At 40.9% G+C, this 19,917-nt stretch overlaps 1 protein-coding gene across 2 annotated transcripts in view; it reads right to left on the bottom strand.

Moving 5' to 3' along the window:
• The window catches only part of IFT81 (intraflagellar transport 81), an 89,608-nt gene that overhangs the window by 42,180 nt on the left and 27,511 nt on the right, over positions 1–19,917 (bottom strand). For both annotated transcript variants that reach the window (XR_012677777.1, XM_075178331.1), the window contains exons 7-12: positions 19,613–19,723; positions 19,048–19,132; positions 13,727–13,890; positions 12,198–12,290; positions 11,603–11,749; positions 1,746–1,895 (exon numbers count right to left, since the gene is read on the bottom strand). Coding sequence is in view for 1 of the 2 variants with exons in the window: in XM_075178331.1 (XP_075034432.1) it covers positions 1,746–1,895; positions 11,603–11,749; positions 12,198–12,290; positions 13,727–13,890; positions 19,048–19,132; positions 19,613–19,723 (750 nt within the window). In the remaining variant the exon portion in view is untranslated. The remainder of the gene's footprint in view (positions 1–1,745; positions 1,896–11,602; positions 11,750–12,197; positions 12,291–13,726; positions 13,891–19,047; positions 19,133–19,612; positions 19,724–19,917) is intronic.

The raw sequence follows: 19,917 nt of genomic DNA, 5'->3' as shown, positions 1-19,917 counted from the left end.
TGGCTTCTTATCAAGTTTTGAGTGATGCACTTTGTCTAACCACTCCACACGTTACCAAGTAATCAAGCTCTAGAACATATTCCAGAATATCTTTCGCAGTATTACTGCCACTTGACTTATAGTAATTATGTTTAATGGATGCATGTTTAACAGATCATTAAAATAAAAAATAAAAAAGTCTAAACTAGAATTAGCCATAGTAGTTGAAGGCTTCCGCAAACGTGTACTTCTACACCTGTACCACTACCGCAGCTTTATTTAAACAGGATATCATTCCACAGATTTACCTTACTGACCATGCTGTAATGCCATAGTTCTGTGAGTCTGTCCAGTGTAGAATAGTCATTACAATGCTACAAATGTGTGATACAATTTTCATACAGCTTTGATTACAAAAGGCCAGTTAGAGCACTTTTCTGTGGTTATCTTAACCATTTTACTTTAAACTTAAAGGCTCCAAACATAAAAATATATAAAAGAATATTATTACTATACAAAAAAACTACTAATGCCTTTCACAGTGTAAACATGCCAGTACTTACAGGAATCAAAACATATTTGAAACAAAGCTACGATTCCTGTTCTATACAATGAGCCATCCTGCCTGTAGAGGCCATTTACCAAGTACAAAATGGCTGCTCTGCAGTACAAAAAGCAGTTTGGGACCCACTGTGCTCAAAAGTGCACCTATAGTTCCGCCAGAGCATATAGGTTTAACTGAAATGAGATGAAAGGGTGGAAAGGCTATATTTTCAGGGAAGTTTTTATGTCATGCAGAGGGTTTTGATTAAGTCTTGGGACTCATTTTGTGCCCCCATGTGGAACATCGGCAGAGAAATGATTTTCTAGGCGCACTCAACAAAGCAATAAAATGTTTTATACACACAAAATTGCCACCTGTAAGAAAGACTGATTGTCTACAGAGCCATTTCCGACAGGATTTCCAAAAAGAAACCAAACAATAATCATTTTTGTTAGTAAACATAAATATTCAACTCAAATATAGATAATATATCATATGTTCAGACATATCCCTACTGTTTAAAGGTAAGCTTCCTACAAGAGAGAACAATAGGCAAAGTGTTATTTTAATAGTATGAGTAACTCAAAATAACAGTGAAGTTTGTGTGTCTGTGTTTTCTAATATGGACTTTAACATCACCTACAGGGAGGTGGAAACCTCTAGCTGTAACTGTAAGACACCTAATGAAGCTAAGCCTTTGGACTGCTGTCAGATTTGCTCAATAACACAATGTCTGTCTACATGTTGTCATGCTATCAGTGTCTGACTGAATTTAATAACCAGCTTGCTCAGATGCTGGTTCGACTGATCTGCTTTTTGGGCTTGTAAATGCTGCAATTTCTTTTCAATTAGGTCTATAACTGGCCACATGACAGACAAATGTCAGCATTATTTAGCTCAAAATTTTGTCAGATCTTTAAACTTGCCAGGTATGGATATAAGTCTGTGCCTCTTCCCCATGTGCAACCCCAGCCTATGTTTTCAGGAGTCTTCACACAAACCTCATTTCAGCAACTCTGTATTTACAATTAAATGTTTCATCTACACGTACATACAATTACTTTTCACACCGGAAAACTATCAGGTCATCTTTGCTAATATAAAATAATTTTTATGACACAGGACTATTTTCACCAAATGTTTGTGGGTAAAAACGTGTTGCTTGGATTTTTACTACAGATAAGTCAACAGTCCTATGATATCTGCGAATCCACCAACTTACCAGTTGTTGCTGCATACTGTCATGCCTTTGTTTTAGGATTTGCTCTGTTCTTTGCAGAACACCACATTCTGCAGTAAGTTCAGCTAATTCTTGCCGTTTCTTCTTAAATGCCAAGCTCTTCCCTCGAAGTTTGCTAACATAACGTTTAAACTAGAAAAGAACAGAAGGCTTAAAGTTAAAAAGTAGTAGGTCTGATGCCATGGTTGTAATAAGCAGTTATGGGGTAGATAGGTTCCATCATTATTGTGGACAGTGAAAGGGATGGTGAATACCACAGAGGTGGAGGGCAATGAAGAGATTAAGACTCAAAGGGGTTGATTATACACCACAGGGGTGTTGGGAAAATAATAGCTGTGTCAGGTCACCGTGGTAGTGGGTATAGAAGGGGTGAGTTAAGGGAACAGAGATGGTGGCCATTAAACAGGTGTTGGTTAGGAGCACAGGAGTGTTGGCAAGGGGTAGGATAGGGGTAATAGCGTGTTGGGAAAGATAGTATAGTACACAGTCATGGTGATCAGGGAAGGAAAGTGGTATGGGCATAGAGCAAGGAAGGGGTACCTTGTAATACCAGAAAAGATTTAGGGGGAACAGGGATGATAGCCAGGGAAGGGGAGTGATGTTGGGCATATACCACAAACTCCACAGACAAATAACATATGGGAAGAGGTTACAAAGCAGAAGCATCTGCTTTTCCAATTTTACAAGATGAAAGAAAATAGCATTTTGACATTATCTCCAAACTCGGATGATATCTTCTGCCAATCAAAGTGTTGCCATTAATATAATTGATAGATATTACGAACAGGGGATCCTTTAATCTCAAAGCCTTGTTGTTAATTACATTCAGAACAGAATGTACATTTAGCAGCCATTGGTTGTTTAGGTTTCATTTTTATAGATAATATGATAGCATCAGTGCATATAAATAGTTGTAAAGACAGTGCTATTAAAAATAGTAATCTGGGATATCATAAATAAACATCATGCCTCAGAAAGTAACATTCTATTAATGTCCTATGAAAGTGCCATGGGCAGTTTGCCTAAAATAAAACTAGCTTCTTCATCGGCTTTAAGGCGCTATATCTAAACCATGTTTTTAATGGTCAGGTTCCAGAACCTACTAGGATCTAAATACCTCCGATCAAAGAACTAATCAGTTTGGTAAATAGTTGGCTTAAGCATACCACTATACAAGAGGATAGGGAGCAAATGTCCGATTCATATTCTCATGTCTAATGAATTATATTTTTAGGGTTTATTTACTAGTATGTTCTTTATGTAAAAGTATCTCAATAGTTTAAAAAAGTTTTACTTTTCATGCATTGTCATTTAAAGCAGCGCAATGAAAAGTTACCTACCTGACCTTTTATCTATTATAATTTTTATCAAATCATTTTCATATTACATTTCCAAACATTCACACCTACAGTTAACCTACTGGGCATTCCAGATGTCTGTAAGTGGGCTTTTATGAGTTGTCTTCAATAGCATGCTTGGGTGGCAATCACATATACAGTATTTAGATATGCCCTAATGAGCCTTCACTTTCCTAATGGCTTTAGATTACTTGGTACTTCCCATTAACAATCACAGAGCTTGAAATACATTACTAAACTTTGAAAACGATGGTTAGATTGTATTGACACCATATTTCTACAAATCTTCACATAATTATGGGTTAATGCAGAATCTGTATCTTGCATTTCTATGCAATAGCAGTTTTGTGTTTTTCATCAGACTATTGCTATCATTCTGGCATATTATGTCCCCCTCCTTTGTCCCCACTCTGAGTGCAGGTATGTGTATTATGTGACATTATGAGCAATACTGAGTAACTTATTTTGTAGTGTTATAAAAGTTAAAAGTAAAATATGAAAAAAGAAAATAAATCCTTGAGCACATGGTTACTCATATGACTGGCATAATGTGATGCTGGTATTGTTAGGAACCCCTCCAGCCGGCACAACACAACCCGGAGTCTACTCTGCCAGTCAGGTGTTCACTGGAGCCCCTGATGGTGGGGACAGACTGGGCCGCAGACTGACAGAGGGTCGTGAAGTGTGTACCGGCTGGGGAGAACCCAGGCAAGACGAGTCGGTTCCACGCAGAGGTCAAGGGCCGGCAGCAGATAGCAGTATCGATGAACAAGCTGAGGTCAGAGGTCACAGGCAAAGTAGCAGAACGGGTAAACAAGCCAAGGATCATGGTCACAGGAAACACGAGCGAAGTCCAATACAAAGCCAAGGGTCATACACGGGAAGTCAAATATAGATATCAGGATACAGGAACTGGAACTAGCAGGTCAGCAGACTGGAGCACAGAAGCTATAACCCGCAATGAGGTAGCAGACCTCATTGCCTTAAATACACAACTGGCCCAATAGGAACTTACATGCACCCCTGCAGACTAATGAGCAATATGACTCCAGACCAATCAGGGCTGGTCCCTGATAGCTTGATAGTTACAGGCATTTAGCCTGCATGTGTGTCAGACTCCTAATCAGCCCACAGGCTGTGTCCTCTTTCGCACCTGCGCCCGGCTTCCAGCACCGCCGGGACGCAGCGCTACATAACAGGCGTCCGGCCGTTGCCTTGGCAACTGCCGGGTAGGAAGGGGAAGTGACGGCCGGGATGCCAGGGCACACGGGAAGCGAGCCGCGGCGGCTGTGAGTATCGCCGCGGCTCGTGACAGTACCCCCCCCCCTTGAGGAGGGGTCAAGGGACCCCGACACCCAGGTTTTCTTGGAAATTTCCTGAAGAACTCCTTCAATTGTTTGGGAGCATGGAGTTGTCTCCGCGGAACCCAAGAGCGTTCTTCTAACCCGCGGTTCCTCCACTGTACCAAAAAGTGCACCTGTCCTTGCACTTTTTTAGAATCCAAGATTTTCTGAACACTGTACCTCTGTGGCTTGCATGAAGACTGGGCTTGAGCTGGATAAAGAACTGGTTTTAACAGAGAACAATGAAATGTGTTTGGAATTCTTAACGAGCCCGGACTTTTTAACTTAAATGCGACAGCATTCACCTGCTTGATGATGGAAAACGGCCCAATGAATTTAGGGCCCAACTTCTTGCAAGGTTGCTTCAGTCTGATATTTTTTGTAGACAGCCAGACTTTCTGCCAACCTTAAGAGAGCAGGTGGTACGGTGTCGGTCCGAATTTTTTTTTGCAACAAGTGAGGCTTGTCTTAAAGAGGAGTGTACTTTCTTTCAGATAACTCTGAGATCCCTGGCAGTGGAACGGATCTCCTGGATACCAACGGACTGGAGTGAATACAAAGAGTTAGATCTGGGGTGGAAACCATAATTGCAAAAAAACGGAGAGGTTTTGGTGGACGAGTGACAGGAGTTGTAACAGGCAAATTCCGCCCAGGGCAACAAGGAGGACCAGTTGTCATGGAACTCCGACGTGTAGCATCGCAAGAACTTCTCCAAGGACTGGTTAACCCTTTCAGTCTGCCCATTTGACTGAGGGTGGTATGCCGATGACAAACTAATCTCGATTCCCAGGAGGGTACAGAATGATCTCCAGAACTGTGCCATGAACTGAGAACCCCGATCGGAGACGATGTCCATAGGGAGTCCATGGAGGCGGAAAATGTGTTGAATGAATAAGACGGAGAAATCTCGAGCAGTAGGAAGCCTGACTAGCGGAATGAAATGCGCCATCTTGCTGAACCGGTCTACCACGACCCAAATGGTATTGTGTCCCGCAGAGGGTGGTAGATCAGCTATAAAGTCCATGGACAGATGTGTCCAAGGTTTAGCAGGAGCGGCTAACGGAACTAACTGCCCTACCGGGCGAGTCCTGGGAACTTTGTTCATGGCACAAACTTCACAGGACAGGACGCGACTTTTGACGTCAGCAGACAGAGACGGCCACCATACAGTACGGGAAAGGATTTCCAGTGTTTTGTAGATGCCAGGATGTCCAGCAGTCCGACTGTTGTGTGCTTCAGCAAGGACTGTCTTCCTTAGATGAACTGGGACAAACAAACATCCTACCGGAGTGTTATCAGGAGCCAACCTCTGGAACCTTTGTAAGGTACAGCTCAAATCTTGAGTTAATCCGGCATGGATCATTGACACAGGAACAATAGGCTCTGGGTTAGTGACTGGAGCATGATGTGCCAGAAAACTTCTGGACAGGGCGTCTGCTTGAATATTTTTAGAACCAGGACGATAGGTGATAATAAAGTTGAATCGGGTGAAGAACAGTGACCACCGAGCCTGACGGGGGTTTAGATGTTTGGCTGACTGTATATACTGCAGATTCTTATGATCCGTTATGACGGAGATCTGGTGTGCAGCGCCTTCCAACCAGTGCCGCCATTCCTCAAAGGCCCATTTAATTGCTAGCAATTCTCGGTTTCCCACGTCATAGTTGGTTTCCGCTGAGGAGAATTGGCAGGAAAAAAAGGCACATGGATGCAAGCGGTGAGTCTGAAGATCTTTTTGTGACAAGATGGCTCCAGCACCGACATCAGAATCATCTACCTCGAGAATAAACGGTACCTTAGGGTCCGGGTGTCTGAGGACCTGAGTGGACACAAAAGCTTTCTTTAGGGTTTTGAATGCAGTTATTGCTTGCTGTGACCAAACAGCTGGATCACCTCCTTTGCGTGTCAAGGTGACGATAGGAGCCACGATGTCAGCAAAACCGCCAATAAATCTCCTGTAATAATTGGCGAATCCCAGGAATCTCTGGACCGCTTTGAGGTTATTGGGTTGTACCCAATCCAGGATTGCCTGGACCTTGGTTGGGTCCATGGAGAAACCTTCTGAGGAGATTATATAGCCCAGGAAGGATACCTTCTTAACCTCGAACTCATATTTTTCGAGTTTAGCATAGAGGTAATGTTCCCGTAGTTTCTGTAGGACTTGTCTGACATGACCCCGATGCTCAGACAATGAATTGGAATATATGAGAATGTCATCTAAGTAGACAACAACAAAGTGTCCCAGGAACTCACGTAACACCTCATTAATCAAATCCTGGAACACAGCAGGAGCGTTACTAAGACCAAACGGCATGACCAAGTACTCGTAGTGGCCCGAGAGCGTGTTGAATGCCGTCTTCCACTCATCACCTGCTCTAATGCGTATGAGATTATAAGCACCACGAAGGTCAATTTTAGTGAAGACAGTTGCTCCTCTTAGTTGGTCAAAGAGTACAGAGATGAGAGGAAGGGGATAGGTGTTTTTAACCGTAATTATGTTCAGCCCTCGATAATCGATACAGGGTCTGAGTCCACCGTTTTCTTGGGCACAAAGAAGCACCCTGCTCCTACTGGAGACTTGGATGGCCTGATGAAGCCTTTCTCCAGATTTTCATCAATGTACTCCTGCATGGATTTGGTCTCCGGACCGGAGAGAGAGTACAAACGTCCCTTGGGTAGTTTAGAACCTGGAATTAACTCGATGGCACAGTCAAACTCCCGATGCGGTGGTAGATTATCAGCAGCCTTTTTAGAGAAGACATCCCAGAACTCATGATACTGTGAGGGAAGCTGCTCCGGAATGGACTGAACCACACGTAGAGGTAGTATCAAACAGGACTGTGAACAATAAGAGCTCCACTGGACAATCTCTCCTTTTGCCCAATCTATGACAGGGTTATGGCGGGATAGCCAAGGGTGGCCTAGAATCAAAGGAACTGACGGGCATTCGATGAGACGGAAGACTACGGATTCGGAGTGGAGAGCCCAAATGCTCAATTGTAGTAGCGGAGTCTCCCAGGTAACCTTACCGCCTGCCAATGGAGTACCATCTAGACCACATACCGTGATGGCGGATTTGAGTTTAACCCACGGAATTCCAGCAGAGCGGGCAAACTCGAAGTCCAAGAAGTTGCCTGCAGCTCCACTATCGATGAAGGCCGACAGATCCACAGAACAAGCACTGAATGTGAGCTGTGCAAAGACCAATACCGCATTTTTCGGGGAAACAATTTGCAGACCTAAGTGAACTTTCCCCTCGTTCCCTAGGCATGCTCGTTTCCCGACTTATTTGGGCAGGAACGGGAGAAATGGCCTCTTGTGCCACAATACAGACATAAGCCTTGTGACCGTCTCCTGTCTCTTTCCTCAGGGGAAAGACGATATGCTCCTAATTGCATTGGTTCCTCACCATCCTGGGAAATAGGAACGAAGGCGGATGGAGGTGATGATGTCTCCTTTTCAGTTTTCCGCTCCTTATACCTCCTGTCAATTTTAATGGAGAGGTGCATCAGATCCTCCAGAGAGCTAGGAGACGGGTATTGCACCAAAGAATCTTTAATCTGTTCGGATAGGCCCGAAACGGAACTGACTACGTAAGGGTCATTCCATCCACTATCAGGTGACCATCTACGGAATTCAGCACAGTATTCTTCTGCCGACCGCCGGCCACGTTTCAAGGACCGTAGATTAGCTTCCGCGGAGGCAACTCGATCCGTGTCATCATACAGTAGACCCAATGCCTCAAAGAAGGAGTCTACGGACTGCATGGCAGGACTGGTCAGTGGCAAAGAAAACGCCCAGGACTGGGGGTCACCCTGTAGAAGGGAAATAATAATTCCAACTCTTTGCTGCTCTGAACCGGAGGAGCGGGTTCTCATCCGAAAATAGAGCTTGCAGCTCTCCCTGAAATTCCGAAACAGGGTTCTATTTACCGATCCAGTAAATTCATTTTGGGTTCACAGATGGGATCTGGAGTAGGTTGTGAAGATTTTGTGGCTTCTTCTTGAAGAGACATACGCTCAGCCAATCCCTGCATCATCTGATACAAGGACTCAACATGGCCTGCTAGGGTTTGTGCCGGAGACGGTGTGGATCCACTTGCATCCATTCTAACCTCGTCTCCGTGAGTGGGCCGGTTATAATGTTAGGAACCCCTCCAGCCGGCACAACACAACCCGGAGTCTACTCTGCCAGTCAGGCGTTCACTGGAGCCCCTGATGGTGGGGACAGACTGGGCCGCAGACTGACAGAGGGTCGTGAAGTGTGTACCGGCTGGGGAGAACCCAGGCAAGAAGAGTCAGTTCCACGCAGAGGTCAAGGGCCGGCAGCAGATAGCAGTATCGATGAACAAGCTGAGGTCAGAGGTCACAGGCAAAGTAGCAGAACGGGTAAACAAGCCAAGGATCAGGGTCACAGGAAACACGAGCGAAGTCCAATACAAAGCCAAGGGTCATACACGGGAAGTCAAATATAGATATCAGGATACAGGAACTGGAACTAGCAGGTCAGCAGACTGGAGCACAGAAGCTATAACCGGCAATGAGGTAGCAGACCTCATTGCCTTAAATACACAGCTGGCCCAATAGGAACTTACATGCACCCCTGCAGACTAATGAGCAATATGACTCCAGACCAATCAGGGCTGGTCCCTGATAGCTTGATAGTTACAGGCATTTAGCCTGCATGTGTGTCAGACTCCTAATCAGCCCACAGGCTGTGTCCTCTTTCGCGCCTGCGCCCGGCTTCCAGCACCGCCGGGACGCAGCGCTACATAACAGGCGTCCGGCCGTTGCCTTGGCAACAGCCGGGTAGGAAGGGGAAGTGACGTCCCGGTCGTCATGGTGACGGCCGGGACGCCAGGGCACACGGGAAGCGAGCCGCGGCGGCTGTGAGTATCGCCGCTGCTCGTGACAGGTATGCCATTCATTTGCTGCAGAAATGCTCCCGATAGCAGAATGTTATCACTGCTGCGAGGCAGCTCAGCACCTCTTCTTATTCAAGTATATTAAACACATATTGAAAGTTACAGAGATGAATAATACATATGAAATAAATGAACAGCCCATGATGTTCTCTTTCATCTGACTTTTTTTTTGTTATGAGGCTTCTCTACATTACATCATGTTGAATAACCAAAGTATGCTCTGCAGAAATGTACTAGATGGTTCATACAGAGCGGCAATGTCAGTGTTGTCACAACAGCTTAACCGACTGTAATTTCAGCTTTTTGACATGTATGAGCTCCCATCAGGAACTCTGCCATAAAGAACTGTGGTGTGGCTTTATCTATCCATAAAAGTGAATTAACAATCCATTAAACTTGACTTTATCAAAGCTGCAGTTAAAAGTAAGGCAACTCTGAATATGCATTATATCCATGTTTCGTATGTGAAAAGTTCAACTTTGGGGTTCAATAATCCTCTAATTCCTGTGTACTACCTTGAGGAGCACAATAAAGATGTATGAAGTTAAATGCTAGTTTACTCTAGTTGTCATCACCAGGCATAGTTTGCTCGGTTGTCTTTCACATGATCTGATTTAATAATAAGCACATTCCACTGTCAGCAAGAAAAATCATAAGACAAAACCATATATTTACCCTGTATTATTTTACCTGTAAATACAGGAGGTTCTGAAACCTAAGGGGAGATGTAACCTTTTCCATTCTGACGCCCACTACATTTACCGGGAGATAAAGCCTTTATTCTTGGAGACTTCGCTTCAACTAACCATGGTGGATAATTTATTCCTGGAAACAATTTAAAGCATCTGTAGTCTACTAATAGCCACATGATGGAATAAGAGCTGTAACGCATAGTATGTATCTCCAGGCCAGTGTTTTATGTCACATGTGTCCCATCCTTTTCTTTCCTGTCATCATCCAATATATATTCTCAATATGAGGAGGCATGTTCTCAACAAGTATCTAAATGGCAGATGAAGAACTGTAACTTCCAAATCAATAGAAATATACGTTTGCTATAGCCATGAATTACATACTATGGGCGAACACTGAATAAGATGCAAAGTACCATAATAATACATTAGTGCCATATGATTAGAAGCAAATAAATTATGACTTTTGATTTTTATTAATTATAAAAGGATCAAATATATTTCGGAAAATAAAGATAACGAAAAGCTTCTACAGTCTCAGTGTTTGCCGGTGTCTGCTGGATGAAGGCCACAGCTCCACAGGATCACCATCAAGAAAGTGGACTAAGAATGTTTCAGCCCCTAACAACTATTGTCGAGTATGACAAATATCAGCAAGTGTTGCCTGTGCATCTGGCTGGGAAAACTTTATTGAGGGTCATTTTGTCTTATAATTGCTGAACGATTCAAACAGATGCTATTGGGGAGGGCACACAAGAAAAATTATAAGAACTCAGGAGGGCTGCTAGATTAAGCTTCAAATAGTTTACTGCTAAAAATCTGCAATATATTCTTACCAGAGCAATTCTAACACAATGCACTGGCATCATTCAAGCAATACTGCACATGCCTTAGCGGAGAGCTACATGCACAGTTATTACAGGTTAAGAAGTTATTGCTACTTGATGGGACTTCTTCCAATGTATGGCACGAGACGGTATTATAAGAACGTTCATTATTATAAACAGTAGTTCAACAGAGCTATCTCCTTACATCGTTCCAGATAAATCAGCACTGAATACATTCCCTGACAATATTGAAACACCTATTCAATATTTTGTGCACAGTGTTGCAAGTAGCAATAAGGTCAAACCATTTATATTTTATTTCATTGCATACATTTTACAGTTAAAACAGAGCAAAAATGTAGAATTTAGATAACAAAATAAAACTAATGTGGTCCTCAGACCTACACTAATTAAAGGCAGCTATGATGTGGGCTAAGCCAAAGCAGGAACGCAGCCAATCAATTCAATAGGAACAAAAGACACAAAATGACTCTGTACAAAAAGGAATACAAATATAACCTATCTACTGTGACCAAACAGATCCAGCACTTGGATCCCTCATCTGCTTACCTACACCGAGTTAAACAATGCAGTTGACAGATAAATACACTAATTGTTCATTTACACTGGTAAAGTAATAGTAGCTGGTTTCCAATCACAGAACGGTGACCTGTATTTTACAACTGAAGTTTTACCTCGTCTCCTCTTAACATTTCAGAGCCATCTGTATCTCGGGCCTGGCTCGATTTTTGTGCTATTTCCTTCTCTAGGTTGGCAATCTCTTCTTTGGCTTCCTGTAATTCTTCAGCTTTGGTTTCTTTCTTTCGCGAGATAATCGCTGCCTGTGTGATAAGCCAAAAAGTGTGTATGCATTTTATATATGCTGTGATTTGATTATATTGATTATATTTTTAGCTTACAATCTAACACACTTAAGACACATTCTTTTAATTCTAACCATTGCACAAACTGAGTCCTCAAGAGCTACTAACAGATCATGTTTTCAGGATTTCTTTCTGTAGAAACAGGTGGGGCAATTACTGACCCAGAAAAACAGACTCACCTGTGCATGATTAAGGAAATGCTGAAAACATGACCTGTTGGTAGCTCTTGAAGACAGAGTTTGGGCATTACTTAACATAAAGTATTCATATTCTGAAAAAGATTTGAAGGAGATTTAACTGGGCGCTGCGGAGCACTGTGGCGCCTTACAAATCTACGATAATACTAAGGAGAGTTAGATGCATGCAAAGGAGACTGAGATTTTAGGGTGCATAGCAAAATACACACCTGTTGTCGAAAAAGAGACAATTTATCATCCATTGGGTCATTTCTCATTCTCTTTTCAATCAGATGATTAATTTCTGCATTAATTTCTTGGATCTAAAACAGAGAATTGTGTTATTTTGTTTTCAAACAGCTTGCACCCCTAGAAACAACACTGCACCTGTTTATACTGATGTCAGACCTATGACCTCTGGTGGTGATAGTACTTGTGGGTCTATACTGGTAGGTTCCTGTGATTTCCTTTTTATCCATTTTAGAAAGGTTATGTTATAGGAGAGCTATTTAACTGAAAAAAAAAAAATATTACTTTTTATACTCACACCTAACAATAACAATATATTCAAAGCTGAACAGATATGTTGCGATTACACAGCACAAAACGTGGCAGTGATTTTAGTGTTCACAATTTAATATAAAGCAATTCATCATTCACAAACACGAACAGAACATACACAAGCCCACTCACAGATACATTATTAGCTGCTACACAGCAGGCTTCAAGATCTTGAGATGCGATAATGATCTTCAGGATGGGGGAGTAGAGAGAGAGAAAACGAGAGTGAAAGCAAATAAGAGAGAGGATTGAGAAATAGAGAGAGAGAGTGCAAGCTGAGAACAGATAGCCCTAAAGCTGTATTATTAGGAGCTACACAGCACATTATACAATAATGATTGAGAGATAGAGAGAAAAACAAAAAGAGCGAGGGAGATGGAAAGAGAATAGAGAGAGTGTGAGCTAAGAGGAGAGAGCCCTAATGCTGGAGAACACATTAGTGTGTTACACTGCACAATAATAATCAAAACAGAGAAAGAAAAAGTGAGAGAAAAAGACCAAGGGGTAAATGTATCATACCTCGGTTTTTTCAACTCGCTGGGAATCGGCGAATTGACAGCTAAAATTTAAAGCGGCACTGGCTTGTAAAGGCAAGCGCTGCCTTTACAATCCAGCGCCACTTTAAATGTTAGCTGTCAACTCGCTGATTCCCAGTGAGTTGAAAAAAACGGGGTATGATACATTTACCCCCAAGAGAGAATAGACAGAGAAAGAAATGTAAGAATGAGAGAGATGATTAGTAGAGAGAGAATAAGTGAGTGAGAGATAATATTGTGTTGGAGAGAAAGATAGTGAGAGTGATTAGAGAAAGAGTGCGATGTGAAAGGAGAGTAAACCATTGTAGGATAACAGTACTAGTAATAGTGATTTTTTGTTTGTTCTGGTAGAAATAAGAAAATGATCATTGCATAGAGCTGGCCACTTGATTCCCCTTAAATGTGCTGAACGGCTTCCTAGAATTTTGTGTACGTGGCATGCTTTCAAAAATACTGGAAATCATTTGGCTAATATTCCCTGTTTATATTACGCAAGAAAACTGATTCAAACCTTTTAGACATAAGAATGAAATGCATTTCCTTGAATGACTATTTTTTGTGACACTGCACTATATGAAACATTGGAATGCTTTGGAGAGCCCTGTGTAAAATGACAGTAACGGACAATAAAGCAATTAGATGTAAATCCAGTTTCTCAATACCTTGGTTTCAAGATCTGTAAGATCAGAGTCTTCAATTACTTGTTCATTGACAACTCTCTGCATGAAACTCAGGGTCTGCTTCTTGCTCTCAAGCTCTTTTGGAAGCTTTTCAGAAACCATATACGAATTAAATTTTATTTCCTCTTCCAGTCTTTTCATTAGGCCTGGGGAGGACACCAAATACATACATATACAAAACATATCAAGGTTTTGTGCTTTCAAACTATTCAATAACAGATTAATTATTATGCACTACAAAATATGTTGTGGCTAAGACTAACAGCTTGTCATGCATATAAAATCATTTAAGCAATCAAACCCTGTTTTGCATTATAGAACAGACACAAGTCATTATTTATGAAGGGTGTTACAAAGCGATGGAATAGTTTATATAATAATACCTTTTACTGTTAATGCCAGCTCCCTGCTGTCCATGTTATACCCATATTCTATACAGTTTAAACTACTCCAATGCAGCATCTAAAAACAGTAATTTGGCATGATATCATCAATAAGATAATAGGGTGCTGAACCACAGTTTTCAAATCTTACTCTGCTCAGGGACGTCATCACTGTCTAATTTGGCCAAACATATAAATGGCCAAACTGGATGAGATCCAGCTTAGCATGTGGACCCAATGTCAAGATTACTTGCGGCATCCCTATTACTGTGGTTGGAAAATGACAACCCAAACAGGTTGTATTATTATATATAGAACCCTAGTATATTATCTATTGTGTTATGGAGTCTAGTTTAGAACTCATGCATTTTAAAATGTTACCCTAGTAAATTTGTGCATCAATTATATGATGCTTTACAGTGTTCCACGCATTTTGTGAACCAATATTCATGAGGATCCAGCCTATCAATTCCCACAAAAAAGTGAGTAGGCAACAGGTATACTTTATATGTAAGTATTTTGAAGGATTAGTTGGGCCACCTACAGGCGGGTGGCAAGTGGGAAAAACAGGCGGTGTGAAAAAAAAAAAGAATGATTAGAAACAGGACACTGTCTCACAATATGCATCCAGTACGCTACCCATAGTGTTCCCTTTTGTTTTCATGTTGCAGTATGTCAAGAATGTCATGGATAAACCTTAAAAGAGATGAGTCTTTTATGATGAATATTTGTAGTTATGAATCAAACACTATTTCCAGAAATATAAAAAGTAAAATATAGAGCACATAATGGGAAACATGCTTACTACACTGCTATGTCACACAATCTTAAAAATCTTAAATACTTTTAGAGAATGTTTTCCAAGTGGAGTATTCATTATTCCCAGACCTTTTATAGATTGTGTAGGGAAATGAAGTCTTTCCATTACATGTAGCAAGTTTGTTTTCCATTTGTACATAACCATGGTTTACAAAATGTGCAGACGTACAGCACACAGTAATGATTTTGGCCAGATGCCTTAAGATTTCCTTGCAAGCAATAACTTCCCACTTGAGTGCTTACATGTACATGGGTGTAAAGCGGATTGGACTGGTATGGGGGGAAAAGTGCAGCTCAGCTTAGAGACCACAATCCTAAAGAACATGGGAATGACAGGAAGTTACACAGCTAATATTTAAGTATTAGTTCCATACAGCAATCTAAGATTAGACTAACAGAAACATGTTTAATGGCACTGTAACCAAAAACAAATTGTTGTTTAACTGTTCCTACAGTAGTACAGGGGAATGTATATACCAGATGACATTCTCAGCTCTTAACTGCCCAGCCGAACCCCCGATGGCATCATACTATGATCAAATGCAGGCACACCTCTCCCATGCAGAACACTCCCTAAGCTCCCGCATTGTGAGAGGATTATAAGAGAGGAATATGACTGACGTTATGGGACAGAGACAAGCACACTTTCACACCACCATAGAAGTTAGGTTAAATGAAAGTCACTATAATACATTTTACCAGCAAAGCCAAACAATTTAATTTGGGCATATAACCAGAAAGTTTATTTTCTCTTTAACACTTACATAAAGCAAGAGCAGCAAGCTGGACAATAGTTTGTCAGGTGGCATATGATATCAATAAGACCATATATGTGAGACAAGTGCGGGAAAACCTCACGACAGAACAAATAACCAATCCAGTTCATGAAAGCTACAGGACTACACAAACAACTACTTTTACTAAACTTACTAAACTCACAGAACCAAAAATCAAAGTATTTAATCTTCGCTTAAAGCTGCAATCCCATGAAAGAAAACTGTGCCCTTTTAACATAAATCACTCAAGTTACTTGTAACAAGTTATTTTTTTCCTTACATCTGTTATAAATGATTTAGTTTGCTAAATTGCATGCTACTACCATTGCAAGCACAGTCACATGACATATGATTTGGAACCTCTCTTCTCAGCATGCTCATTCATAGCACATTCCCCTGCTACCTCTGCCACTTCCATCACATGACCATTGTGGAGCTTCCAGACAGGCTCTAAGAGATCAGGTTACACTCCTCATAAAGAGGCTCGAGAGCTGAAACTAGGGATGTGCACCGGCCACTTTTGGTGTCTCGTGTTTTGGATTCGGATTTGCTTGAGGTTTTGGGTTCGGATTTGTTTCGCAAAACACCTGACGAAAGGTTTTGGTTCGGATTTAAGGTTTTGGATTTATTTTGAAAAATAAAGCACAGCACAGCACGAGATATAGCAGGACAGAGGACCACCTAACACAACCTCCCTCTACCCTGATCAATGCCCGAGTGAAGATGGCGGCGGCTAGCGGGGAATTTATAGAATATGAGTATCGCGAGATCCGACAGCGGGATTATGACTCAGAGCCTCGGTTTCAGTTTTGCAATTGGCGGGAATACCCGGATCTGTCTCGGATCCGGCTCGGATCGCCAACGTTCGGGTGGGCTCGGATTTCAGATATCCGAGCCCGCTCATCTCTAGCTGAAACGCAAATACGTCCAGTGAGTTAGAGGAGGACATCATGGAAAAAAAATGTAAAACCAATCATCTTTATGTTACAAAACTTGCTGTTTAAACAAAAACAAAACCTCCAAAACACTATGTATAATGTAATTGTGAGTGAAGACTATGTAAATGGATCACTAACAGACACATAAATAAATAATTTCAAGAACAAAGTAACCCCTCTGCCTGTTCATGTTAAATAATTGTGCATTATGCTTGTTAAGTAGCTAATTAGTCTTTTCCATCACCATCACCAAGTAAGTCAGAATACAATTTTAGACATTGAAATATAAAGCAAGTTGTGTCGCCAAGTGGAGAACCAGATGGCAAAAATACTACAAAAACATTATATCCAAGCTGGCATCAGTAGAAAAAAAACACACACTACACCAATGTTTATTGGCAAGTAGGGTTATAACAATACATTCTGATAATTTTCCTAGACAAGTTGTATAAATATAATGGGAAAAGATGCCTGAATTGGCATAAACTGTAGGAAAGGTGTATATACATATATGGTCAGTTATTCTTAATCTACAGGACTGGTCATTGTAATAAAATACTAAATGTGACACTCATACCAGACTTATTTACAAGCTACATTAATTTTTTAATCAATAGTAATATAAGAAACGTTCTAAACCACTTGTCCTGCCCACAAACCATAACACAACTGTAATCACAAGTGGTAGATGGTTTGAGTGGAGGATGGGGAGGCCTGGCCGCTCCACTAACCAAGCAGTACAACAAATGTAGCCATGAAACTGGCCTTGTAAAAAAAAAATAAAAAAAAATGTAAAGTCACTATTTTAAATTATTATATATTAGAGCAGCGGTCCAAGTGGAAATTCATAAGTGGTGGTATGGAGAATGTAAGTGAATGGAATGTAATAGTTTTACAATGAAGGAGGAGAAGTGGCGGTATGGCATACCATCCTATATCAGCTCACTTGGACCACTATATCAAAGGTTGTGTATTACTGAGCTGAACTAACTAAATATGTCTACCATGCTCTCTATCATTCCTCTGTAGTAGGCTGCCATGTTCGGGAGGTGCTTCTCCAAACAGGCAGACACTGAGTAACAAACTGGTTACTTGAATTACTGAGCTGCATTGTTTGTATTAGCTGATTCATACACAAGGGAAGAGCAAGTGATGTCACAGCAACTGAAATGCTGCAGAATCAGCTTTTTTGACCCAACAACCAGCATGGGGACCCTCTGCTAAAGTGGTAACTAGCAACAGGCTAGAGCTGGGTACATGCTATAGGTTTTTCATCCAATTATTGTGCCGATCACAGGATAAACGACGGTTTGGTCAGATATTGCATTACTCTCCCACAATCATGTTTTATCGTACCAAAGCACATTGTATTGTTTGAATTGGTTTTATAAACTTCCTAAAAATCACAATCCATGATGACACAATGTCGTGGAAGTATGTACACACTCACGACCATCAGTGAAGACAGCTTTCCATAGAGTGTACAGAGTCACAATCTTTTCAGTAGATTGTTATGAGAGATGAAGAGCGCAGGTCTTAAGGTAAAATGGTATAGCTGTGTATACAAAAATCTGCATGCTCAGTCATTAGTAAATTCATTACAGAAAGTGCATCTGCATTTATTTTCTAGTGTACCCAAGACAAGGAAACCTGCAATATGTCATCTGAGCCTATAGGGTATAGAGCGAACAAAAACAACGAGTACCTCCCTCTCACCCTTCGAGCCAACCAGATCCAAGTTCAAAACTTAAGCAGGTCACCCAACAGCCCTTGTCCCCTGCTTTAGTGACATTTCATCTCACTCCTTACTTTTCAGGCAATATTGAGAGTTTGAAATTTGCAAAAAAAATAAATAATCTTGCTGTTTTCAAAGACAAATTTACTAAATCACCCATTACTAGGTTCCCCCTTTTGTATACTTTACAAAGCAGAAATTTATTTTTTTGTTTGCTCTTGTGATGTCTGCGCTTTTGGAGGTTTTAAAAAGTAGTGACTTAAATGGTGATTTGCCTGCACTAGATTTTGTGAATTACAAATTCCTTGTAAATCACTAAAATTAAATAATTTCTGCAAAGTGCCCTTTACTAGACGTCCCCCAAAGAGAAACACTCTTGTTTATGTTACTTAAACTCTACATTTTAGTTGTACACTGGCCAATGACAGGGTCACTTTTCAGAGCCCTCAGTAACCTAGAATAACTTTTACATCTATTACACAACTGTTTTGCCCGTATTTAATTTAAAAATTATCGAGTTGATTTATGTGTATGACAGAATCCCTATTGTCTTTATAAATGTAACCTTGTGTGTTAAAGTTTCATACCTTAACATGTCACATACAATAACACAATCACAACACTTATGAATATCTTCACTAGCTTGATTTACCTTCTGGCTTTGCATCTGCCGCAGCATGTCGCATGTTTTTCAACTGATGTTGCGCTCTTTGCAATTTCTGTTCTGCACTAAATAGCTTTAAAATAAAATGAAGATATTTGTACAGTACTTCTATTATTAAATAAGCTCCAGTAAGTATAAAATTATATATGAAATACAGTGTAATTGCTCGCTTGAATAATAATTTGATTCTACTATAATTTATTTTCAATACAATATTAGCTGGCTTTTGTCTACATTTCTGTAACAGGTTACTCTTATGCACTGCAGTTATTACGAAATATATCATTGCTTTTGAATTGATACATTTAGTGATTCTGTCAGCCAAATCTTCTGCAACAGAATAGAAATGTAGTAATATTTAGGATGAGAGGATACATTTTACTGCAATTGTAACGCAATTTAATATAGCCCTGCTAATTACTAAGGTGGACTGGTATAGAAAACAGCTTTGGATAGAATTATGTTTCTACTCGAGTTGTAGGTTTGGTTTTGTTTTGTGTTTTTTGACTCTGGCACCTTTACCAGTGCTATAAACAGCATGGTGGTAGGCTACCTGATTCCTTTGTTCCTGTTTCTGTTGAGCCATAGATTCTTCTCTTTCTTTCTCAACTCGCAGTTGACTTGCTATTTCAAGCATCCGTTGATGATTCTGAACTGTCTCCACCTACAGCAAACAATCAAGTGGTGCAAGTTACTGTCAAATCCTTAAGAAAATAAGTAGGCAGTATCATGTGTAACACAGGTCCCTGTAAGCATTTCCTTTTCATGTCAATTACTCCCAGCAGCTGACATCTAGGTATTGGTTCCAAGATCTTTAAAAGCTTTGGCCTTCGGCCTAAGGAGATTCCCTTTCCGTCA

This window comes from Mixophyes fleayi, chromosome 1 (assembly GCF_038048845.1).
Source record: "Mixophyes fleayi isolate aMixFle1 chromosome 1, aMixFle1.hap1, whole genome shotgun sequence".
Lineage (NCBI taxonomy): Eukaryota > Metazoa > Chordata > Amphibia > Anura > Limnodynastidae > Mixophyes > Mixophyes fleayi.
The sequence above is the reverse complement of the archived record's forward strand: the minus strand, read 5'-3'. Positions and strand labels throughout refer to the sequence as shown.